Genomic DNA, 26018 nt, shown 5'->3' with positions numbered 1-26018 from the left:
ATGTTTACAAAAGTTAAATAAAAAGAAACTTTAAAAAAAAAAAAAAAGTCGAAAATTCCGGAAGTGAGCCGGAGGCAGGGACCGGAGCATCGGTGAGTGGCTGTGTGGGCACAGGTCGTCTGTGGGGGTCCATTAGAAGCCACAGGTGAGTTCAACTCTTTTGTACCCCTTTTCCCCCTACAGTACTCCTTTAACCACTTGATGACCCAGCCTTTACCCCCCCTTAAGGACCAGCACTGTTTTTTATGATCTGTGCTGGGTGGGCTCTGCAGCCCCCAGCACAGATCAGGTTGCAGGCAGAGGGATCAGATCGCCCCCCTTTTTTCCCCCCTATGGGGGATGATGTGCAGGGGGGGTCTGATCTCTCCTGCCTGGGTGTTGCGGGGGGGGGGGGGGGGGGGGGTATGGAGGAGGGCAGCATCTCAAAGCCCCCCTCCGCGGCGAAATTCCCCCCGCCCCCCTCCCTCTCCTACCTGTCCCCCCTGGTGATCTGGGCTGCACAGGACGCTATCCGTCCTGTGCAGCCAGTGACAGGCTGTCCCGTCACATGGCGGCGATCCCCGGCCGCTGATTGGCCGGGGATCGCCGATCTGCCTTACGGCGCTGCTGCTACTGCAGCACCGTACAATGTCGTTTACATTTAGTCTGCGAGCCGCGATCAGCGGCTCGCAGGCAATTCACGGAGACCCGCTCCGTGATCTAACAGGAAACGTCCGCTTGCGCGAGCGGCCTTTCCTGATTAATTAGGGAGGCACCTGGCGACGCAGATCTGCGTCGCTGGTCCTCCAGCTACCACTTTGCAGCCACACGGTATGAGTGTGCGGTCGGCAAGTGGTTAAAAAGATCTTGTGGTGTGCACTAGCTGTAAGACACAACCACTCTCCCGGCACATGCATATTTTTTTTTTTTTTAAAATATATGACTTCCCACATCAAATGTATTTGAAAACAGGATATCTGAAACGAGCATGGTCTTCTTTCTTACCAGATCAAGTCCATGGATGTGCAGTGTTACAGTTTTTGCTCTTTTGTTACAACTTGAAAAGAAGAACGGTGTTTTACTTTTTCTGCATCTTTGTTCTGGTGTGTGCATTGCAACAGATGGAGCAAGAGCTCTGTACACGGTCTGTGCACGTTGTCTAATATGGTAATTGACATCACATCTGGAGAGAAAGGGGGAAAAAAAGAAATAAATCAAGCAGCAACACTGCTGCAGACCAGCTACAGTTTCTCACCTTTTGCAGGGAAAAGGGCCCTTTATCTACTGGCAGCACTCCAATTTAATTATCAGAGCGCATTTTGCCAATCTCAAGGGTACCGATTAACTTGTTAATGGCATTGCCCCTCGTTTTGCCAATTGCATTAGTTCTACATGTTGCATTTTGTGTCCGTTTTCAATTGGCCTGTAATCAATTTTCAATACTCCCACAACACTTGTTTTACAAATGAAAATTGGGATGCTGTTGGGTTTTTTCTGTGGAGAAGAGCCCTAGAGTTAGTTACAGATGTCAGATAAACGTCTTTGAAAAATAAAAGATCAAAGACCGATCTGCAGATGATCTTTGAAAAAAAAATTGCAAATGGCTTCAAAAGACAGACTAAAGATATTTGTCTCTTGATCTTTCAAATTCAACCTGGTGGATCAGATCTGCAAATGACTGTTCATTAAATAATGAGATCTGCAGATATTTAACCTTTATTTGCACAGCGCATGCGTGAAAAAGAAAGAAGTAAATGGACTACAAAAACATTTCTCTAGTCTTTTGCCTGTGTACAGCATCTTTACAACAATCACTATTTCAAAACATCTGTGACAAACCTGTACGGCAGAGTGATTCCTCATCTGCCAAAGATTTTTTTTATCTGATGTCTATACCCAGCTTTAAGGTGGCCCCACACCATACAATGAAATGATCCAATTTTACAGCAATTTGATAAAAACAATTGGTTGTCCCGAAAAATAAAAATTCATTCGTTAGAGAAAATCAGATCTAATGTACTGTTTACTGTTTACTGTTTTAAAAGAAGATTGGGAGGGCTGGATTTTTCTGATAAATTTTTATAACAATTGAATGGTGTAGGGTAGGTAGTCAATTAATGTACAGACCCAAGCAATTCTTTTCTAACTTGTAAATCATTTTTTTCATAATTGGGGAAAAATTGAACGTTGGTCAGATTTTTTTTTCTCCATATTTTTATTGCATGGATACAATAATGTAGAAAATATGTATCTGAAGAAGAACATACATTCAGCATTTGGAATATACAGAAAAAACATTCAAAGTTAAAATTTAACATTATAAGGTTTAAAACCAGAACAAGATAACAAGAAATCATACTTGGAGCTATATCTGTAATATGTGTTTGCATGTTACAAAAGGGACTCGCTTAAAATCATGAAGGTAGGACAGTAGGGCGGTTGGGCAATAGTGTGTCGTAGATTTTTCTCCATACTCATGTTTATGGTGGTTTGGGCTATGATTTGTGAGAATGTAGGGGGGGAAATGGGACACGCCAGTCCAATACCATAAGATGTCGGGTAACACATAGGATCTGAGTAATTTCCAATCTGTAAGGGACTGGAATGTTGTCTAGGCCAACATGTAGTATAGCCAGTTGAGGGGTTAGTTTGAAGGAGGACCATATAGTAGATGAAATGTAAGTATTAATTTCCTTCCAGAGGGCTAGAATAGGTTTGCAATACCATAATATATGAGGTAATGTACCCAGGAGATTACAGTTTCTCCAGCAGTCGGGAGAAGGACCACCTTTGAGTTTAGATAGGCGTGAAGGAGTAGAGCACCAGTGCAGTAAGATCTTTTGGAACGTTTCCCAGTGGGTGTTGCATTTTGAATATTTTGCTACATGCGAAGACGCTAGTCTTACTTGTTCAACTGAAATATCTATACTCAACTCATAAGACCAATATTTCACATATTTTAGAATGCAGTTTTCAGAAGACCTAAGGATTTGCATGTAACACAGAGATGCCTATTTTACTGGGGTTGTTGCACAAACAAATTGAAAGATGGCTTTAGGGAAGGCAGGTATCTTGTTTTGTATAGAGGGCCCAAGTTGTTTAAAGAGAATCTGTATTGTTAAAATCGCACAAAAGTAAACATACCAGTGTGTTAGGGGACATCTCCTATTACCCTCTGTCACAATTTCGCCGCTCCCCGCCGCATTAAAAGTGGTTAAAAACAGTTTTAAAAAGTTTGTTTATAAACAAACAAAATGGCCACCAAAACAGGAAGTAGGTTTTTGTACAGTATGTCCACACATAGAAAATACATCCATACACAATCAGGCTGTATACAGCCTTCCTTTTGAATCTCAAGAGATCATTTGTGTGTTTCTTTCCCCCTGCATCTCTCATGCACTGAAGTTTCAGGCTGCTCTTTTCTTCCTGCAAACAGCTTTGCCCTTGTCTGTAATTCCTCACTATGTGAAAGCCCAGCCAGCTCAGAGGACAATTTATCCAGCTTGTAAAAGATAAGAGAGAAGAGAGAAGCTGCTCTAATCTAAATAATACACAGGCAGTGTGCATAGAGGGGTCTGGAAGGGGGAGTTCATACCAGAACCACAACACTGAAGAACTTGGCAGCCTTCCAGACACAGGCTGACAAGTCTGACAAGAGAGAGATAAGTTGATTTATTACAGAGACTGTGAAAGTACAAAGTGCTGCAGTAAGCCAGAACACATTAGAATAGCTTTTTGAACTTGTAGGATGATAAAAAACAGGATGCAATTTTTGTTACGGAGTCTCTTTAAGCTGCAGATAGCTGAGAAATTCAGATGCAGGTAAGGAAAGTTCTGTTTGTAGTTGAGAGAAAGGTTTGAGTTCTCCATTTATAAGAAGATCTTTCATGTCTGGGATTGTATTGGTAATCCAATGATTTAGATAGATTTTTTTTTTTTGTACCAAAAAGGGTATCATCGTTAACCCCCCTGGCGGTAAGCCCAACCTGTGTTCGGGCTCCGCTTTGTGTGCTGAAAGCGGTAAGCCCGAACACAGGTCGGGCTGGCTAGAAACACTGCGCGCACTCTGTTCCTGTGCAATTAGCACTGCATAGCGGGGCCCAGGCCTCTCACTCCCGGCCGCGGTAGTCCCCATTACCTCTTTGATTTTCCGGGGACCTGGCGGGCAATCTGTTACACGGAGCGGCGGTGCGGCGTGACGTTGGGGGCGGCGTGGTGGAAGGAGGGAGAAAGAAGGTAAAAAAAAAATAATGTGTGGATTTGACAATTCTCTGCTTGCAGTTTTCATCGACCTCTGTCTGCCTGTAGTTTGCTATGGCTTCCAGAAGGCATCTTGCTGCGGAATCGCTGGTGGAGTTGGAGGACAGCGATTTGCAGTCACTGGCGGACTCAAGCGACAGTGACGCACCTGGGGATCTCTCATCCGACCCAGGTAGCGACAGCGAGAGTGATTCCATCACCACTGAGGTCAGGGATGTCCGGGTCTGGTGCCCCATTGACCTTTCTCAGGCACCGCCCCCCATTTTCCTTTTACTGGGGAGCCTGGCCTGAAGAAAGTGTGTGAGCACAACCCCCTGGTCTACCTGCAGCTCTTTTGATGAGGCCGTTATTGAGAAGATTGTGGAGGAGACTAATCGTAATGCCACTCAACAACTGGCTGCTCCACGTCACACTTTTTCAAGAAGCAGGACCTCGGAGCCGGTCACCAAAGAAGATATTTGGTTATTTTTGGGCCTTATTCTGCAGGGAGTGGTGTGGAAGCCCCTGCAGAAGTGGTATTGGACCACCAACAAAATAATAGACCCCATTCTTTGGTACGGTGATGAGAGAGTACCGGTTTTTGCTCATCATGAAATTTCTCCACTTCGCCAATAACGACACCTTTGAGGAGTCCACTCACCCTGCTCCCAAACTGAAAAAAAAATCTGGGAAGTGTACGAGATGGTGGTGGACAACTTCAGGACCACTTATGTTCCAGAGCCTGATGGCTTACAAGGGGAGGCTGAGCTGGCAGCAATTTATAGCTTCTAAGCAGGCCCGCTTTGGCATAAAATCTTACAAACTGTGTGAGTCTTCAACCAGGTACATTTGGAACAGTTTTGTACACCAGAAAGGGAACAAAGTTCAATCCCCGGTTCAGCGACTATGGAGTGGCGACAAGTTCAGTTTTATCACTTTCTGAGCCGTTACTGGACAAGGGATATTGTATCTCCACGGATAATATTTATTCCTCCCCAGAACTCTTTGAGATCCTTATAAAGCATCGCACTGATGCCTATGGCACAGTTAGGCTGAACAGGCGGGAGATGCCAACATCTTTTGGGAAGCGGAAGTTGAAACCCAGGGACATAGCTGCTTGGCAGAAGGGGAAGATGCTGGCTCTCCAATGGTGGGATAAAAAAAAAAAAAAAAAAGACGTTTGTCTCCTTTCCACGGTCCACGACACCTCCACTGTCCCTACCAGAACAAGGAGGAAAAGAAATTCAGAAGCCGCAGGTTTACAAGCAGCGCAGTGAAAGGCCAATTACACACGCAGACTACATATGGAAGATGTGCGAGTGTATCTGCTTGAGGTACGGGACTGCAGCAGATGCCAGAACGGGGTGCCGTGCCTCCTATGTCGTTAACCCGGAGCGACTCACTGGCTGTCACTTACCGGAGCACATACCTCACTGCCCCAAAATAAAAAAAAAAAATATATCACACCTACCAGGACATTTGTGGTTTGCTGCTCCAAGACTGATGAGAGGGGCCAAGAAGTCAGACAGGAGTCACGCATCTACTGCCCTGACTGCAATGTTGGACTCTGTGCTGCTCCCCACTTTAAAACTTATCATACACGGGAGGTGTACTAAGTATACGTGTATGTACATAGTGTATGATTATCTGCTTGCTGCCTTATTTGTAGTTTTCTTATTTTTTTTTTCAGTTTATTGATAAATGTATGGTAATTATTTCAGCAAATTTGTATTCCAGTATTATTTATATGCAGAATGTCTACCAGGCATTTATTTCGATAAATTTTGGTGAGTTAAGACTGAAAGTGAACCTAAAGCCTACAAAAAAAAAAAAAAAAAAAAAATGAGATGAACTCACCTGGGGCTTCCCTCAGTCCCCTGCAGCCGATCGGTGCCCTCGCAGCTCCGCTCCGATGCCTGTGCACCCGCCGGCGACGACTTCCGGTTTCGCCGTCACCGGCCGACAGGCATGGGAACGCGAGTGATTGTTCGCGTTCCCAGCCTGTATATCGCCCCCTATGCTGCTATTGCGACCTCCTGGCCGCAATAGCAGCATAGGGGGAGATATACAGGCTGGGAACGCGAACAATCACTCGCGTTCCCATGCCTGTCGGCCGGTGACGGCGAAACCGGAAGTCGTCGCCGGCGGGTGCACAGGCATCGGAGCGGAGCTGCAAGGGCACCGATCGGCTGCAGGGGGCTGAGGGAAGCCCCAGGTGAGTTCATCTCATTTTTTTTTGTAGGCTTTAGGTTCACTTTAAGAATCGGAGGTCTAAAATTCTTGAGGGGAAAAAAAAAAAAAAAAAAAAAAAAAAAGAAGAAAAAAAAAAAAAAAAAAAAAAAAAAAAAAAGGGTACCGCTTTTGACTCCTAATTGCAGACAGAAATGCACCGCCAGGGAGGTTACCCACCCTGGCGTTCTATTGATTGCGCCAGGGTGGCTGCGCAGCACTCCTCCCGCCCCTTCCGATCGCCTCCGGCAATCAGAGCAAACAGGAAATCCCGTTCAGAACGGGATTTCCTGTTTGGCTTCCCCCGTCACCATGGCGACGATCATGATCCCGATCCACCCCTCAGCGCTGCCTGGCACTGATTGGCCACGATGCGCACGGGGTCTCGGGTGGGAACATTAGAGAAAACACCTACCCTGCTCTCGGTTTCATTCTTCACTGCTGAGCTTGCTTTTTTATCAGCCCTGATAAAATCCCCGACTGAGCATTCAGTCTGGCTTTGCTCAGGAAAGATTATAGCCGAGTCTGTCTTTTCTGGTGTCTTTTCAAGCCCAAGCCTGACCCCTTGTGGCTCTGCTCAGGAATCATTATAGCTAAGTCATTATAGCAAAGCCAGACTGAATGCTCAGTCAGGGATTTTATTAGGGCTGGTAAGAAGCAAGCTGAACAGTAAAGAATGAAACAGAGAGCAGGGTAGGTGTTTTCTCTAATGTTCCCACTGATATATATTGTAAAATACATGAGGGTCCTTTGTCTCTGGTTCACTTTAAGGGGGTTTTGGAAGTTAGCAGCTCACCATGTGCATGTTTTTTTGAGTAAATAACGTAAGGAGGCAACCGTAGCCTGTAATGTAGGATAGGTGTGGTTTGTATTCAACTTTTGGATAAGTTGTGTCACTAGGAAATAGTTTAGGTCTCCTTTTACAAGATTTATTTCTATTTGAACCCATAAAGGAGCATCTGTTGATTTATACCACCAGGATTTAGATATTTCAATATTACATGCGTGATATAAAGCTAATATGCAGGGGACCCCTAGTCCGCCAAGTTTCCTAGTAAGTTACATGATCCTTGGATGCTGTCCTATGTCTTTTACCCGGCCGAACATAGTGTTTAATTATTCTGTGGATTTCCTTAACCACTTGAGGACCTAGGGCTTTCTACCCCTTAACCTCCTGAGCGGTATGGACGAGCTCAGCTCGTCCATCACCGCCGGAGGCTGCCGCTCAGGCCCTGCTGGGCCGATTTTTATCAAATAAAGTGCAGCACACGCAGCCGGCACTTTGCCAGCCGCGTGTGCTGCCTGATCGCCGCCGCTCTGCGGCGATTCGCCGCGAGCAGCGGCGAAAGAGGGCCCCCCTAGCCGCCTGAGCCCTGCGCAGCCGGAACAAAAAGTTCCGGCCAGCGCTAAGGGCTGGATCGGAGGCGGCTGACGTCAGGACGTCGGCTGACGTCCATGACGTCACTCCGCTCGTCGCCATGGCGACGATCTAAGCAAAACAAGGAAGGCCGCTCATTGCGGCCTTCCTTGTTTATTATGGGCGCCGGAGGCGATCGGAAGAACGCCTCCGGAGCGCCCTCTAGTGGGCTTTCATGCAGCCAACTTTCAGTTGGCTGCATGAAATAGTTTTTTTTTAATTAAAAAAAAACCCTCCCGCAGCCTCCCTGGCGATCTCAATAGAACGCCGAGGAGGTTAAGGACCGGCCACTTTTTTTCCATTCAGACCACTGCAGCTTTCACGGTTTATTGCTCGCTCATACAACCTACCACCTAAATTAATTTTGGCTCCTTTTCTTGTCACTAATAAAGCTTTCTTTTGGTGCTATTTGATTGCTCCTGCGATTTTTACTTTTTATTATATTCATCAAAAAAGACATGAATTTTGGCAAAAAAATGATTTTTTTAACTTTCTGTGCTGACATTTTTCAAATAAAGTAAAATTTCTGTATACATGCAGCGCGAAAAATGTGGACAAACATGTTTTTGATAAAAAAAAAACCCCATTCAGTGTATATTTATTGGTTTGGGTAAAAGTTTTACAGCGTTTACAAACTATGGTGCAAAAAGTGAATTTTCTCATTTTCAAGCATCTATGACTTTTCTGACCCCCTGTCATGTTTCATGAGGGGCTAGAATTCCAGGAGAGTATAAATACCCCCCAAATTACCCCATTTTGGAAAGAAGACATCCCAAAGTATTCACTGAGAGGCATAGTGAGTTCATAGAAGATATTATTTTTTGTCACAAGTAAGCGGAAAATGACACTTTGTGAGAAAAAAAAAAAAGAAAAAAGTTTCCATTTCTTCTAACTTGCGACAAAAAAAAAATGAAATCTGCCACGGACTCACCATGCCCCTCTCTGAATACCTTGAAGGGTCTACTTTCCAAAATGGGGTCATTTGTGGGGTGTGTTTACTGTTCTGACATTTTGGGGGGTGCTAAATTGTAAGCACCCCTGTAAAGCCTAAAGGGGCTCATTGGACTTTGGACCCCTTAGCACAGTTAGGCTGCAAAAAAGTGCCACACATGTGGTATTGCCGTACTCAGGAGAAGTAGTATAATGTGTTTTGGGGTGTATTTTTACACATACCCATGCTGGGTGGGAGAAATATCTCTGTAAATGACAATTTGTTAATTTTTTTTACACACAATTGTCCATTTACAGAGATCTTTCTCCCACTCAGCATGAGTATGTGTAAAAATACACCACAAAACACATACTACTTCTCCTGAGTACGGCAATACCACGTGTGGCACTTTTTTGCACCCTAACTGCGCTAAAGGGCCCAAAGTCCAATGAGTACCTTTAGGATTTCACAGGCCGTTTTGAGAAATTTCGTTTCAAGACTACTCCTCACGGTTTAGGGCCCCTAAAATGCCAGGGCAGTATAGGAACCCCACAAATGACCCCATTTTAGAAAGAAGACACCCCAAGGTATTCCGTTAGGAGTATGGTGAGTTCATAGAAGATTTTATTTTTTGTCAAAAGTTAGCGGAAAATGACACTTTGTGAAAAAACACAATTAAAATCAATTTCCGCTAACTTGTGACAAAAAATAAAATCTTCTATGAACTCGCCATACTACTAACGAAATACCTTGGGGTGTCTTCTTTCTAAAATGGGGTCATTTGTGGGGTTCCTATACTGCCCTGGCATTTTAGGGGCCCTAAACCGTAAGAAGTAGTCTTGAAACGAAATTTCTCAAAATGACCTGTGAAATCCTAAAGGTACTCATTGGACTTTGGGCCCTTTAGCGCAGTTAGGGTGCAAAAAAGTGCCACACATGTGGTATCGCCATACTCGGGAGAAGTAGTACAATGTGTTTTGGGGTGTATTTTTACACATACCCATGCTGGGGGGGAGAAATACCTCTGTAAATGGACAATTGTGTGTAAAAAAATCAAAAGATTGTCATTTACAGAAGTATTTCTCCCAGCCAGCATGGGTATGTGTAAAAATACACCCCAAAACACATTATACTACTTCTCCCGAGTACGGCGATACCACATGTGTGGCACTTTTTTGCACCCTAACTGCACTAAGGGGCCCAAAGTCCAATGAGTACCTTTAGGATTTCACAGGTCATTTTTGTTTCAAGACTACTCCTCACGGTTTAGGGCCCCTAAAATGCCAGGGCAGTATAGGAACCCCACAAATGACCCCATTTTAGAAGAAAGACACCCCAAGGTATTCCGTTAGGAGTATGGTGAGTTCATAGAAGTTTTTATTTTTTTGTCACAAGTTAGCGGAAATTGATTTTAATTGTTTTTTTTCACAAAGTGTCATTTTCCGCTAACTTGTGACAAAAAATAAAATCTTCTATGAACTCACCATACTCCGTACGGAATACCTTTGGGTGTCTTCTTTCTAGAATGGGGTCATTTGTGGGGTTCCTATACTGCCCTGGCATTTTAGGGGCCCTAAACCGTGAGGAGTAGTCTTGAAACGAAATTTCTCAAAATGACCTGTGAAATCCTAAAGGTACTCATTGGACTTTGGGCCCCTTAGCGTACTTAGGGTGTAAAAAAAAGTGCCACACATGTGGTACCGCCGTACTCAGGAGAAGTAGTATAATGCGTTTTGGGGTGTATTTTTACACATACCCATGCTAAGTGGGAGAAATATCTCTGTAAATGACAATTGTTTGATTTTTTTACACACAATTGTCCATTTACATAGAAATTTCTCCCACCCAGCATGGGTATGTGTAAAAATACACCCCAAAACACATTATACTACTTTTCCTGAGTACGGCGGTACCACATGTGTGACACTTTTTTGCAGCCTAGGTGCGCTAAAGGGCCCAACGTCCTATTTACAGGTCATTTTGAGGCATTTGTTTTCTAGACTACTCCTCGCGGTTTAGGGCCCCTAAAATGCAAGGGCAGTATAGGAACCCCACAAGTGACCCCATTTTAGAAAGAAGACACCCCAAGGTATTCCGTTAGGTGTATGGCGAGTTCATAGAAGATTTTATTTTTTGTCACAAGTTAGTGAAAAATGACACTTTGTGAAAAAAAACCAATAAAAATCAATTTCCGCTAACTTTTGACAAAAAATAAAATCTTCTATGAACTCGTCATACACCTAACAGAATACCTTGGGGTGTCTTTTTTTCTAAAATGGGGTCACTTGTGGGGTTCCTATACCGCCCTGGCATTTTACAGGCCCAAAACCGTGAGTAGTCTGGAAACCAAATGTCTCAAAATGACTGTTCAGGGGTATAAGCATCTGCAAATTTTGATGACAGGTGGTCTATGAGGGGGCGAATTTTGTGGAACCGGTCATAAGCAGGGTGGCCTTTTAGAGGACAGGTTGTATTGGGCCTGATCTGATGGATAGGAGTGCTAGGGGGGTGACAGGAGGTGATTGATGGGTGTCTCAGGGGGTGGTTAGAGGGGAAAATAGATGCAATCAATGCACTGGGGAGGTGATCGGAAGGGGGTCTGAGGGGGATCTGAGGGTTTGGCCGAGTGATCAGGAGCCCACACGGGGCAAATTGGGGCCTGATCTGATGGGTAGGTGTGCTAGGGGGTGACAGGAGGTGATTGATGGGTGTCTCAAGGTGTGATTAGAGGGGGGAATAGATGCAAGCAATGCACTGGCGAGGTGATCAGGGCTGGGGTCTGAGGGCATTCTGAGGGTGTGGGCGGGTGATTGAGTGCCCTAGGGGCAGATAGGGGTCTAATCTGATAGGTAGCAGTGACAGGGGGTGATTGATGGGTAATTAGTGGGTGTTTAGGGTAGAGAACAGATGTAAACACTGCACTTGGGAGGTGATCGGACGTCGGATCTGCGGGCGATCTATTGGTGTGGGTGGGTGATCAGATTGCCCGCAAGGGGCAGGTTAGGGGCTTATTGATGGGTGGCAGTGACAGCGGGTGATTGATGGGTGGCAGTGACAGGGGGTGATTGATGGGTGATTGGTAGGTGATTGACAGGTAATCAGTGGGTTATTACAGGGGAGAACAGATGTAAATATTGCACTGGCGAATTGATAAGGGGGGGTCTGAGGGCAATCTGAGCGTGTAGGCGGGTGATTGGGTGCCCGCAAGGGGCAGATTAGGGTCTGATCTGATGGGTAAAAGTGACAGGTGGTGATAGGGGGTGATTGATGGGTGATTGATGGGTAATTAGTGGGTGTTTAGAGGAGAGAATAGATGGAAACACTGCGCTTGGGTGGTGATCTGATGTCGGATCTGCGGGCGATCTATTGGTGTGGGTGGATGATCAGTTTGCCCGCAAGGGGCAGGTTAGGGGCTGATTGTTGGGTGGCAGTGACAGGGGGTGATTGATGGGTGATAGGTGATTGGCAGGTGATTGACAGGTGATCAGTGGGTTATTACAGGGAAGGCCAGATGTAATTAACCTCCCTGGCGGTTTATTTATTTTGCCAGGGAGGCTGCAATGGGGTTTTTTTTTAATTAAAAAAAAAATATTTCATGCAGCCAACTGAAAGTTGGCTGCATGAAAGCCCACTAGAGGGCGCTCCTGAAGCGTACTTTCGATCGCCTCCGGCAATCGAAAGTAACAAGATAGGCCGCAATGAGCGGCCTATCTTGTTTCGCTTTCCTCGTCGCCATGGCGACGAGCGGAGTGACGTCATGGACGTCAGTCGACGTCCTGACGTCAGAGCTGCCCGATCCAGCCCCTAGCGCCGGCCGGAACTGTTTGTTCCGGCTGCGCTGGGCTCGGGCGGCTGGGGGGACCCTCTTTCGCCGCTGCACGCGGCGGATCGCCGCGGAGCGGCGGCGATCGGGCAGCACACGCGGCTGGCAAAGTGCCAGCTGCGTGTGCTGCTTTTTTCAGAATCAAAATCGGCCCAGCAGGGCCTGAGCGGCGACCTCCGGCGGCATACCCCGAGCTCAGCTCGGGATTACCGCCAAGGAGGTTAATGCACTGGCGAATTTATAAGGGGGGGGGGGGGTCTGAGGGCAATCTGAGCGTGTGGGCGGGTGATTGGGTGCCCGCAAGGGGCAGATTAGGGTCTGATCTGATAGGTAACAGTGACGGTTGGTGATAGGGGGTGATTGATGGGTAATTAGTGGGTGTTTAGAGAAGATAACAGATGTAAACAATACATTTGGGAGGTAATCTGACGGCGGGTTTGCGGGCGATCTAATGGTGTGGGTGGGTGATCAGATTGCCCGCAAGGGGCAGGTTAGGGGCTGATTGATGGGTGGCAGTGACAGGGGGTGACAGGTGGTGATTGATGGGTGATAGGTGATTGGCAGGTGATTGACAGGTGATCAGTGGGTTATTACAGGGAAGAACAGATGTAATTAATGCACTGGTGAATTGATAAGGGGGGGTCAGAGGGCAATCTGAGCGTTTGGGCGGGTGATTGGGTGCCCGCAAGGGGCAGATTAGGGTCTGATCTGATAGGTAAAAGTGACAGGTGGTGATAGGGGGTGATTGATGGGTGATTGATGGGTAATTAGTGGGTGTTTAGAGGAGAGAATAGATGTAAACAATGGATTTGGGAGGTGATCTGATGTCGGATCTGCGGGCGATCTATTGGTGTGGGGGGGTGATCAGATTGCCCGCAAGGGGCAGGTTAGGGGCTGATTGATGGGTGGCAGTGACAGGGGGTGATTGACGGGTGATGGACAGGTGATTGACAGGTGATTGACAGGTGATCAGGGGAGATAGATGCATACAGTACATGGGGGGGGTCTGGGGAGAATCTGAGGGGTGGGGGGTGATCAGGAGGGAGCGGGGGGCAGGGGGGGGGGGGATACAAAAAAAAAATAGCGTTGACAGATAGTGACAGGGAGTGATTGATGGGTGATTAGGGGGGTGATAGGGTGCAAACAGGGGTCTGGGGGGTGGGCAGGGGGGGGGGTCTGATGGGTGCTGTGGGCGATCTGGGGCAGGGGGGGGGGGGGAAATCAGTGTGCTTGGTGCAGACTAGGGTGGCTGCAGCCTGCCCTGGTGGTCCCTCGGACATTGGGACCACCAGGGCAGGAGGCAGCTTGTATAATACACTTTGTAAACATTACAAAGTGTATTATACACTTTGTATGCGGCGATCGTCGGGTTAACATCCCGCCGGCGCTTCCGTATGGCCGGCGGGATGTTGCGGCGGGTGAGCGGCGCCAGGCGGAGGATCGCGTCACTGATGACGCGATCGCTCCGCCCATGCCCCTACAAGGACCGCCGCCAATTGTCAATACGGCGGTCCTTGCGGGGTGCACTTCCCGGCCGCCAATTGTACATACGGCGGTCGGGAAGTGGTTAAAGGAGTTAAAAACAATGGTGCATGAGCCAGCCTGGGGCCCCGGGAACTCTCACTGCCCGGGGCCCCAGAACCAGCATCTAACACCATATGTGAGCGCAGCCAAAACCTTGGAGCTGCCACATCCAAGGCCTGTCTCCTACTGCTCTAAAACTTACCAAACACACAATTGGAGAACCTCACTCCCGAACTGTTTGGGAGTGAGGTTCTCCGATTGTGTGTTTGGTAAGTTTTAGAGCAGTAGGAGACAGGCCTTGGATGTGGCAGCTCCAAGGTTTTGGCTGCGCTCACATATGGTGTTAGATGCTGGTTCTGGGGCCCCGGGCAGTGAGAGTTCCCGGGGCCCCAGGCTGGCTCATGCACCATTGTTTTTAATTATTGTAGTATCCCATGCAGTTTAGTTAGGAGGGGGGCAGATGAGAGGGAATATCCTGCACGCTGGTGCCCCCTGCTGGTCATATAGCCATTGTCTATATGCAACTGAAGCCCTCTCCTACTAATTGGCTGACTTGCTCAGCTTTTGCTTGATTATCACTGCAAGCTAGGTGTATTATGTGTGCACTTTTCATTGGCTTATAAGCAGCCTGCAGGCTTTATAAAGCAGCAGAGAACTGTTTGGGAGTGAGGTTCTCCAATTGTGTGTTTGGTAAGTTCCTTAAAGGAGTTATCAGGCAATTTTAAATAAACTAAACGCTACTTACCGGAGACTTCCTCCAGCCCCAAGCTCCCAGGACCTCCCTCGTCGCATCTCTGCAAGCAGCAGTTTGCCGGAGCTTCGACCCGGTCCCCGGCGATGACGTCAGAGCGACCTGGAGGTCGCTCTGTACTGCGCCATCGGCGCTGTCAATCACAGCCACGTGGGCCGGATCGGACTGTGCATGCGCAGTAGTTCTGTCAGTCCGCTCCGGCCCACGTGGCGGTGATTGTCAGCGCCGATCGCGCAGGCGCAGTTCAGAGCGACCTCCAGGTCACTCTGACGTCATCGCCGGGGACCGGGTCGGAGCTTCGGCAAACGGCTGCTTGCAGAGATGCGGCTAGGGAGGTCCTGGGAGCTTGGTGCTGGAGGAAGCCCCCGGTAAGTAGCGTTTATTTTATTTAAAATTGCCTGACAACTCCTTCAAAGAGAACCCGAGGTGGGTTTGAAGAATATTATCTGCATACAGAGGCTGGATCTGCCTATACAGCCCAGCCTCTGTTGCTATCCCAAACCCCCCTAAGGTCCCCCTGCACTCTGCAATCCCTCATAAATCACAGCCACGCTGCTGACAAACAGCTTGTCAGAGCTGGCTGTGTTTATCTCTATAGTGTCAGTCTGCTGCTCTCCCCGCCTCCTGCAGAACTCCAGTCCCCGCCTGCATCCCTTCCCTCCCTGCTGATTGGAGGGAAGGGATGGGGGCAGGGACCGGAGCTATGCAGGAGGCGGGGGAGCAGCTGAGACTGACACTACAGATGTAAATACAGCCTCAAAGCATGGCTGTGATTTATGAGGGATTGCAGAGTGCAGGGGGACCTTAGTGGGGTTTGGGATAGCAACAGAGGCTGGGCTGTATAGGCAGATCCAGCCTCTGTATGCAGATAACATTCTTTAAACACACCTCGGGTTCTCTTTAAAGAAAGAGGATCATTGGTCAGATTTTTTAAATGTTACAATCAGTCAGAAAAATTGATTGCAATTCTTTAATTTAAAAAATATGATTTAAAAAAGTATGGTGTATGGCCAACTTAAGGCCCTGTTCTCACCAGGTACAAACCTATTTATATCTGCAACCGTCCACAAGTGCATGCAGTTCTACATTGTAACAGGCAATACATGATTACAGAGATATAGATAGATATTTTTTTTTTTTTTTACTTCAAGTTGCTTCTTGATAACCTCCTGAGCGCTATGCTGCTCAAGAGGTTTTGCTAGCTTCTGGAGTCCCCAAGGATAAACTATTTTGTGGCTGAATGAAATGTTAACTAGCACTAGGCTAGCTAGTATAGGTGCCCCCTACCCCCTGATCCAGCCACTTATACATTACCCAGCCTCTATCCAGCGATCGCCACAGCCTCCTGCACTGCTCCAGCCTTCTCTATGGGGAGGATTGTACATCATGTCATTCGCAGTCCTGACCCTCCCCATAGGGAAGTAAGGAGCTGTGCAGGCGGCTGCAGCGATCGCTGGATAGAGGCTTGGTATTTATTCCGTCGGCTGGATTGGGGGCACCTATACTAGCTAGCCTAGTGCTACCATTTAATTCAGCAACTTATTTTAATAGATTAATGCTGGGGGACTCCTGAGGCTAGCAAAACCTCTTGAGCAGCATGCCCAACGCAGCGTCGGGCATACCGCTCAGGAGGTTAACTGCTCACTTCTGCTTAGTAACTGCTTACCGAGCACACAGTTCAACTGCCCGTGAAAATGAGCCCTAAGGGCCCGTTCATACCTGAGCGGGAATCGCGCAATTCCCGCTCACGGCAAACCTTTCTGCAAGAACCGCTACACAATGTAGCGAGTGGCAGTGTTCTCACTGCCGTGGTTGCGGTTAGCGATAACCGCAACCGCGCTGCATGCAGCGGTTTGCCGGCGACGAGCGCTCCACGATATGCATAGCACGCTAATCGCGATCGCTCCAAAACCGCCGCAGTGTCCAGTGATTTTTCCATGCTAATCGTGGGAAAAAAAAAATCACTCCCGGAAAACGCCGGCGTTCTGCGATTTTAAGTGTGAACGGGCCCTTAGGCCTCATTTCTACTTTGTGCACTTCTGTCCGTTTTTTATCAGCACATCAATGTTAGATGTTGCTGAAAAGCGGACAGAGGCGCACAGATAGAAACGAGAAATACACAGAAATTGATGTGAGAAGGCACCAAGGGGCAAACCAGTATAGTGACGCACATTCCAATGTTCAAGAAAAATTAACTTGAATTTACCTGTTTATCAAGCTCTCCAAACTCGCTATCATACCGAGTTCACTCCTTAAAGTTTCACAGTAATCAGTATTTTCACACAGGTAGCAAAATGTCTGTTGTGGATATAAATAAAGTACAAACATATACATAAAATATTAAATAAAGTGCAAACATATGTAGTCACATTATAGTACACAATAAAGTATACCTTAGCGCTTGTATATTTTAATAACATATTTGCAACTCATTCACCATCCCTATGTCTTTGCAAACATTGATACTGTCTCCAAAATTCAGGGAGCTAGTATGGTATAGGTGAGCTAGCGTGGAAGTCCATAAAGGAACAGTTCTCCAATCAAAGCAAAGTCTACAAGATGACGCGTTGTAATTTGCCGAATATTGTGGGCGTATTATTACTACAACCTATCTGAAACCTAGCAGTTCAAGAGGGTGCTGTCTGCCCAATCACATTTGCAGAATTTCCCTATGGACTTTCCCACTGGCTCACCTAAACAATACTAGCACCAAATATACTATACAGAAATGTTTCTTCTTGAGTAAACAACTGCAGAGAGCAGGAACCCTTGCTAGGAGCTGTTATGGTTGAGGTGACCTAGGGAGAAAGTCCACAGGGAACAGTTCTGAAATCACAGTAATGTCAACAACTTGAAGCGTTCTTATTGGTTAAATAGTACTTAAGGGGATCCGGCAGAAATATCATAGGGAACAGTTCTCCAACCACAGCACCCTCTACAACACAAAGCATTGTGAATGGCTGAATAGTGTGGGCGTAGTTTTCTACAACCTATCAGAAACCTAGCAGTTCAAGAGGGTGCTGTTCACCCAATCACGTTAGCAGAATTTCCATTTGAGGTTTCCTGCTGGGTCTACTGAAGTAGACTAGCCCTGAATAGTGTAGGCATACGGTATTATTAATTACAATACATTAATTACAAATATTAGTAATACAACTGAAACTAATTGGTTCAAAAGGGTGTCCATTAACTGGAAAGGGGCTTTCTTAGGGCCATTTCACACGGCTGGTGTTTCCTTTAAGGCTCATTCCCACTTACACGTGAGGCACCGCACAGAGTGTCCATAACGCAGTAATCATTAAAGGAGCGTTTGGGAGAACATTACTACAAGATTGAAAAGGGACACACTAACCACAGTGTACCAAGACATTTTGTAGGTAATGGTCCATGTAAACTGAAAAATATGAGTATGGTCGGCCTGGAAAAATTGCAGCCCTCATGGAGAGGCTGCAATAAAATCCGGGAACTTTCCAAACTGGAAACAAAAAATATTTATGAATTGGATACCCTTGAGGGCTCGTTTCCACTAGGGCGAATCCGCATGCGGGCACTGCATGCGGATTCGCATAGCTAATGTTAGTGGATGGGGCTGTTTCCACCTGTGCGGCGTGCGGGAGCGATTTGGCGGCGGGCCAAATCTGCACGGCGGGACCCGCAGAATTCGCCTGCGTCGGGAATCCGTGCGAATCGCCGCTAATGTATTTAATAGTAAAAACGCATGCGTTTGTTACATGCGTTTTTACCCGCGATTTCGCGTGCGATTTCGCACCCTTCTCAATGTTATTTTGCCCTGGCAGTGTCATGGTTAATTTCGCATGGCACCCTGCCATGCGAAATCGCACGCGAAATCGCGGGTAAAACGCATGCGGAAACGCACCCGCATGCGTTTTTACAAGCGTCGGAATGCCGGCGAAATCGCGTCGCACTAGTGGAAACGGGCCCTGAACCATCTGGGCTCAATATTGACATAGATTTAAATTGTTTTCTAAACAACTCATAATTTTCCTGTACGTTTATCTAGTAATCACTGGCTCCTGTTTTACATCTGACATTGTTCTGAATATTGATGCCATCTTAGCAAACAACACTGTGGAATGGGGTGGTTATAGGTGGGGGTTTGCCCATATGTTGGGTGGGGGGCCTAGATGCATCGATCCGTGCGGATGGTGCGTCATGGACGCCCACACCCAAGGCCATAACCCACCACGGTACTATAACCAGCCTGCTTATTTAATGGCATATGTGGGAAGGGCAGTGACCTGTACCCCAATCTGTTCACTTTATCATTTGGTCACTTAAGGGATCTCTATGTTGGTCTGTAGAGTCATTACTTACCCATTCGTTCTCCTTTGAAGGCACAGGTCTGGTAGTATTAGCTTATAATTATTGATCTGATGAACAACACCACTGACCTCCGTGAATGTTAGGTAATCAAACTTCATTAGTAAGAATTATGGTCCCTATGGGACCTATGCTGTGGATGCTATGCATTTTGCATATGTAATCTTTTTGACCACTAAAATCAATGGGAATTGATTATGTGGATAAGGATAATGTCTGATGCTATGCATTCTGTTAATGTGTCATCATCACTGCTCTAATTTTTTTGGTAAAGTCATGCTGAAATTGAATTTTTAACGTAGTAAGGGGAATTTATCCCCAGTACATATGAGGTGTTATGTATTATCATCTATAATACAAATCCAATTCTTTCTAATTAATCACGCAATGTTTTATCTGCATTTATGTAAGGGTGAAGTCACTTCCTGGATGGCGGCCTGACAGGCAATAAATGAGGGCACACACGTCACTCCGTGATAGCCCCTGATGAGTTGCTATGCAACGAAACGCGTAGGGCGGAGCCAACGGAGTGACGTATTACGCAACCTAGTACGCAGGCACGCATAGACGCTGGAGACAGTGACTGCAGCAGCGTGTTAGATCCCAGCGTACTAGCGAGATTTTTAATCCTACGGGGCGCACGGTAGCGGCACGGAGAGGAGTTCACCAATACTTGGTGGCCACACAGGAGGTGACTCTATCTACCACCTAGTGTACCGCTTAAATGCCCCCACTTATGTATTTTATATGAACAATTTTTTAAAATAAACGGAATCACACTATTGGAAGCGGGTCTTCCTGTGTGTTTTATCTCCTCAAGCTGACACCAACCCCGGACCAGGAGACCACCGCGGATCCGCACCACACACGGACTACGCCAGAGGCAGCTGAGCCAGAGAGGCGACGGGGGGCCATACACCCCGGAAGCGCTGATTGGTCTGCCTGCAGACCACAACTGCTGGTGAGTGGTTTCATATAGGGGGGCGAGGTGGATGCCTGTATTTTGATGTCAAGAGCGCAGTGACTGTTTCATATAAATCATTAAAGTCTATAGACCATTCACACTGCAATGTGCGTTTCCGTGTGAGGCGTTATAACGTGGCCAGGAACATCCTAATGCATGATTTATGCATTCTTTTCAATGGAATGTTGCAGCCGACATATGCATTTTAACATGCTGCAATGTGCGTTGCCCGATGTGCCATCGCAATCCTGCATGCATTGCCCAGTGTGAATAAGCCCTAGGGACGATGCGTTGCCCAGTGTGAATAAGCCCTAGGGACGATCAAGGATATGCAAATACTTTCAAGTTGATGCAAATTTGTATGCAGATTGAAAATGGACGAATGAATTTAAACGTGGGTTTAAATTGGTTGGCCCATTTTCAAACTGCATATATTTGCATAATTTTGGAATTATTTGCATATCATTGATCATCCCTAGTCTACTTTTACCTTAGCCAAATGCTTTTCTGTTACCATGCAGAAAGGTACTTGGCATCATCATTATCTGTCAGTTCATCGTAACTGCGAATGCCACCCTTGCCAAAAGCTACATGTTGCCTGACTAAACAACAACATTCGATGGTAAACAACAGGAGATGAATGCTCCCATTCATCTCAGTAATGGTGGCCACTAATGATCCAAACATTTTTCAGGTACTTATCCGTTAGCCGGGCGCATCCGGCAGGTGGCGCTAATTACTATTCCCCCTCCAGGCCGACATGGATAGTAGGGAAAGATGCAACTCTGGTGGAGTTTTGTCGCCACCTGCTGGATGCGCCCGGCTAACGGATAAGTACCCTTTTTCATCCAATCTTACCAAATCTATGTAGTAGAAGAGTAAACTGTGAATATATTGGATGGATACTTCAGGCAGTTCCTTATATTACATAGAAATTGTAAGATTGGATGAAAAAGATTGTATCATTAGTGGCCACCTTAAAGAGACACTAAAGCGAAAAAGAAAATATTCTCATTTTTATTTTCAGTTATAGTGTTTTTCATAAAATTGCATCATTCTCTAATATGTGCAGTTTAGACAACACTCAGCATTCTAAATGTTTTTACAGAGCAGGCTGTGAACTACTGACCTGTCCTCTGGCAGAGAAAAAGAAAATCCTTGATTTACAGATCAGATAACATCCTTCAGAACTCAGTTTTCCGCGACTTTGAAAGTCCTAAAACTCAATGGCTTTTTTGCATAGATACCTGGAGTCTCTTAACTCTTCCTGTACTGGAAACAACATTTCCATAAGGGCTCTTTCACATCAGAGCTTGCGTTGGAGAATGCTCAAAGCATCCGTTTTGTTGTATGCGTTTTAATATGCGTTGCACTGCAGTGAGTGTGCGTTTTTAATCCGTTCAATGCGTTACAGCGCATAAAAAACGCAGGTAATTTTTTTTTCTTTTAGTTTTCAACTTTCTACATTGTTCCTCTGTTGCATTCTGGGACTGATTGCCTGCGTTAACGGATTAAAAACGTGCATAGTGTGCGTTTTACATTGACTAACATTGTAACGCATAAAGCTAGCGTTGGCCAAAAAACTGCGCCTGGGTGCAGTGTAACGCAACGCACAAAAAGGCTGCGTTATATGTGAAAGCTAAAATGAAAGTCTATGGACTTTCATTTCACCTTGGGTAACGCAAACTTTACCCTTTGCGTTGAAACGCAGAAAATCTGCCCTAATGTGAAAGAGCCCTAAGAGACTTATGTCTCTGCTCCTAATGTTTTGTTTCTGAGCTGTACTACACAAACAAATAATTATATCATTTTTTTTTTTTCGCTTCGATGGAACCCGGGCTGTGAACACCAGCAGTTGTCCATCAGAACCAGCTCAAAAGAAGTAGAACATCCACCTTCCTGACAACTTCTAACCTGTAGGCTAAAGTGACAGCAGCAGCACCTGACGCCCCGCCCTCACCTGAAGAGCGCCCTCTATGACTGCTGCATCCTGGTGGCCGAGAAACAGAATCAGACCCGCAAGGCAACTTTTGTCCTTCACTATAGCATCTCTGTTCCGTGGATTGGACGCCAGGAGCTTCAGATGGCTGACCACAGACACAGCGTCCATCTCTGACTACAGGGAGTGTGCAGGAGCAGCACAATAATGGCAGCCTTCTCCCACACAGAGAACATGTGCCTATCAGTCGGGTACCACGGTTGCTGCCTCTTCCAGCACGGCCGTTATCCTTCCCAGACTCCCAGTAGCACCTCAGCTTAGCTAGCCCGGCAGCCCGCTGTTTGGTTCATTCTGCTGTCACGTGACACAGAAAAACTACAGGGCCAATCAGTGTGCAGCGTGTGATCACGCGGCGCTGAATTTGAATTGTGTTTCCTGAATAGGAAGTACGGCGGCTTCGTGTGATTTCTTTCTGCAGCTTCGGTGACTGCCCCGTGCTTCTACACCGTGCGGCTGGGCTGCATCGTGACTGACGGGCGTGACGCTATAATAGGTGAGGAGGCTGAAGTCAATAGCCATTCCGGTGTGGTGAAAATAAATGCAACTTTGTCAGAATTGCAACTTTTACAATGCTTCTCCTATGGGGTTCAAATTCTGCCAGGTTGCATAAAATGCTACCTGTAGTGAAAATATTTGCAACTTGCTCAGACATAACAACCTCTTCCTCCGCCTTACACGAACCTTCCAACTTTTCTGCCTAACACTACCCTACCTTCCACCCATCATCTGCCTAAAACTACCCTCCACCCATCATCTGCCTACTAATCCCCTCTGCCTAGCACTAACCTTCTATAGGATGCACATTCTGATAGACTACAAAGTATACTACCACACTGGTACCTCCACGACTTGGATATTCAACTGTCAGTGCTTCCTCTTCACATATTACGTAGGGCTCTAAAACCGATCAGAAATTAGTACCTAGCTCTTTTGCTTTGCAATGTCTGTTTTCTGTGGATGGTCCACTTCTCTTCCACTTGTTACTAGCAGGGCTTATTGGTGACAGCACTTTACTAGGCTCCTTTCACACTTTAGGGTGTTCTTTAAAGGACATCCAAGCTGAAGTGGATACCCAGCCCAGCCCATAGTAGTCTACCTGAGCCCTTGCTACAGTTCCGATGCCCTCCAGTGCACCACTAGCCCCTCCGAAAGATCCCCGATCACATCTGTTGTGTGCTTCTGTATGCCTCTCGTTCGCGAATCTGTGGCCAGGAGCAGTGGTGTAGCAATAGCCCCTGCAAGGGATGCCCAAGCCTGGTGGGGGGGCCGGCCCAGGGCCATTTTCAGTGGCAGGAGGGGGTGCAGTGCTGGAGAGGGGGCAGTGGGCACATAGTGGTGAGGAGGGGGGACCAACTCCCTCTCACCTCTGGCCCCCCTTCAGTGCTTCCGGCTCCCCTTTCCAGAAATGATGCCAAAGGGCGGAGAACTCAACTCCGACTTCCAAGTGACGGAACTCTGTGTGTCTGCTGCTCCCCTTCCAGGCTGCCTATACAGATGTTCCCTGGATACCTAAACTGGGGGCACCTATAGCTAGCTAACCTATACTGGAGGCACCTATAGCTAGCTAACCTATACTGGAGGCACCTATAGACCTGGCTACCTATACTGGGGGCACCTATAGCTAGCTAACCTATACTGGAGGCAGACTATCTATACTGGGCGCACCTATAGCTGGCTAACTATACTGGGAAACCTATAACTGGCTATCTGTATTGGGGGAACCTATAACGGTTTACCTATACTGGGGGCACTTATTATGTTTTTTTGGGGGGGGGATGGAGGGGCATTGAACGTTTCACAGGGGGGGGCCCAGTGATTTCTAGTTATGCCCCTGTCCAGGAGCATTCTGCACTTGCACAGTTTAATTCTTTGTGAACTGCACAAGTGCGTAATGCTCCCAGCCGTTGAAGCACTATCAGGAGAGATGGGCATGTAAGTGCCCACCCGTGCATACCCAGAACAGCTGAGGTTGGGGAGCGTCCGGAGGGGCTAGCTGCACACTGGAGGGCAGGGGAACTGCAGCGAGGGACCAGATAGACAGCTACGGGCTGGAAGAAGCCCCAGGTAAAGAAAGCTTAGCTTTGCCCCTTAAGCTTATATGTCCTTAACCTCCCTGGCGGAAAGCCCGAACTGAGTTCGGGCTAAGCCGCCGCAGAGGATTTCTCAGGCCCTTGTGGGCCGATTTGCGTAATTATTATTTTTTTTGGTACATGCAGCTAGCACTTTGCTATCTGCGTGTACTACCCTATCGCCGCGCCGATTCACCACTCCCCGCCGCGCCCCCCCCCCCCCCAAAGACCCCTTGCGCAGCCTGGCCTATCAGCGGCAGGCAGCGCTAAGGGGTGGATCGGGACTCCCCCATGCGCCATTACGTAGATGACGTCATCCCGATCATCGCCATGGCGACGGGGGAAGCCAAACAGGAAATCCTGTTCTGAATGGGATTTCCTGATTGCTCTGATCACCGGAGGCGATCGGAAGGGGTGCGGGGATGCCGCTGCACAGCGGCTATCATATAGCTAGCGCTAGGCTAGCTACATGATTTAAAAAAATATATATTGTTAATGTGCTGCGCTGCCCCCTGGCTGTTTTAATAGACCACCAGGGAGGTTAAAGGGAATCTGAAGTGAAAATAAACGTATGAGATAATGATTTGTATGTGTAGTACAGCTAAGTAGTAGAACATTAGTAGCACAGATATGAGTCTCATATTGTTTACAGTACAGGAAGAGTTAAAGAGACACTGAAGCAAAAGAAAAAAAAAAATGATATAGTGGGCTTGATTCACTAAGACAAATAGCGTGCCTTATTAGAGTTAAGGGGCCTTATCAGAGTAGCATAGTGAGCGCTACGAACTTATGCCTGCTAATTGGCAATGACGAGAGCTCCACTTGTCCTACCCTGAGCCCCTGCAGGTCCAATCACTTTAAAGGACATTAGCCCTGCACTTTGATTGGCCCAATAGGCTGCCTGTCACTTGACATGCATAAACAACCTCAAGAACCAGAATTCCCACTCTGAGGTCATAATTGACAAAATACAAATTAATCACTGCTTCACTGTTCAGAAACTCTTTATTGTATCAAATGTTCATGATTAAAACTATTTGTAAGAAAAGAAAAGGTGTAGACCGAGAGCCCAATATAGTGTAGTAATTCTGGTATTCAGATACAGATAATACAGTACGTGTAGGCAGAGGCGCTCGGCGACGCTACAGACTTTTTGAGTTTTCTCTGATTATTGCCTGATGAAGCGGGACTGTGCCTGTAAAACGTGTTGCAAAGTGGAGTTTTATAATAAATGTGATCTTTTGACATAAATTAATGAATCCTTGTCTGTATTACCTTGAGGGAGGTAAGTCCACCGCTTCACCCTTTTTAAACTGATTTTAGACGTTTTTACTCTATTCTGGTGCCTTTATTTAAAAACTTCAGCATGATTAAAACAAAGTTAAAAACAAGGCATGGTCGCATGACATCCATAAGTCTGTACACAGACTAATGATAAATAGACAAGGCTCTATAGTTCCTACTATCCTTCCTTACTAATGGCATAAACAGTGTGTGTATATATGTATAGATTTGTGCAATATTGTTAATATTCATAGATATTACATGGTGCTGGTTTAAGGGAGATAACACCATAGAAAAATGCCCAAAAAGTAGTTAAGAGTGAAGCATACCAATGAAAGTGCTAGTTCAAAAAGATGGCCAATATAGACAAAAAGTGCCAGAGCGAACCTATACAGCGTATCCACCAGTGTTCTCCCCAGGGCCAAACAGGTGGGCGCGCCGCCCGGGTAAGATCAATTACCGCCCGGC

General features: G+C 46.7%; 2 protein-coding genes across 5 annotated transcripts in view; one reads left to right on the top strand and one right to left on the bottom strand.

The window, feature by feature from the left end:
* The window catches only part of LOC137503914 (armadillo repeat-containing protein 1-like), a 52672-nt gene extending 30145 nt beyond the window's left edge, over positions 1-22527 (bottom strand). Inside the window, exons 1-3 of one of the 3 annotated variants that reach the window (XM_068231635.1) lie at positions 22159-22527; positions 17100-17191; positions 985-1162 (exon numbers count right to left, since the gene is read on the bottom strand). In XM_068231635.1, the coding sequence (XP_068087736.1) occupies positions 985-1162; positions 17100-17191; positions 22159-22308 (420 nt within the window). In that variant the 5' untranslated portion in view covers positions 22309-22527. The remainder of the gene's footprint in view (positions 1-984; positions 1163-17099; positions 17192-22158) is intronic. The other 2 variants (XM_068231634.1, XM_068231633.1) reach the window with 2 other exon arrangements.
* MTFR2 (mitochondrial fission regulator 2) overlaps positions 22203-26018 on the top strand; it is a 38780-nt gene continuing 34964 nt past the window's right edge. For both annotated transcript variants that reach the window (XM_068231632.1, XM_068231631.1), the window contains exon 1: positions 22203-22690. The gene's annotated coding sequence lies outside the window, so the exon portion shown is untranslated. The remainder of the gene's footprint in view (positions 22691-26018) is intronic.

The sequence above is a fragment of the Hyperolius riggenbachi genome, chromosome 4, assembly GCF_040937935.1.
Source record: "Hyperolius riggenbachi isolate aHypRig1 chromosome 4, aHypRig1.pri, whole genome shotgun sequence".
In the NCBI taxonomy this organism is placed as follows: domain Eukaryota; kingdom Metazoa; phylum Chordata; class Amphibia; order Anura; family Hyperoliidae; genus Hyperolius; species Hyperolius riggenbachi.
This window is presented reverse-complemented; position numbering and strand designations above follow the sequence as displayed.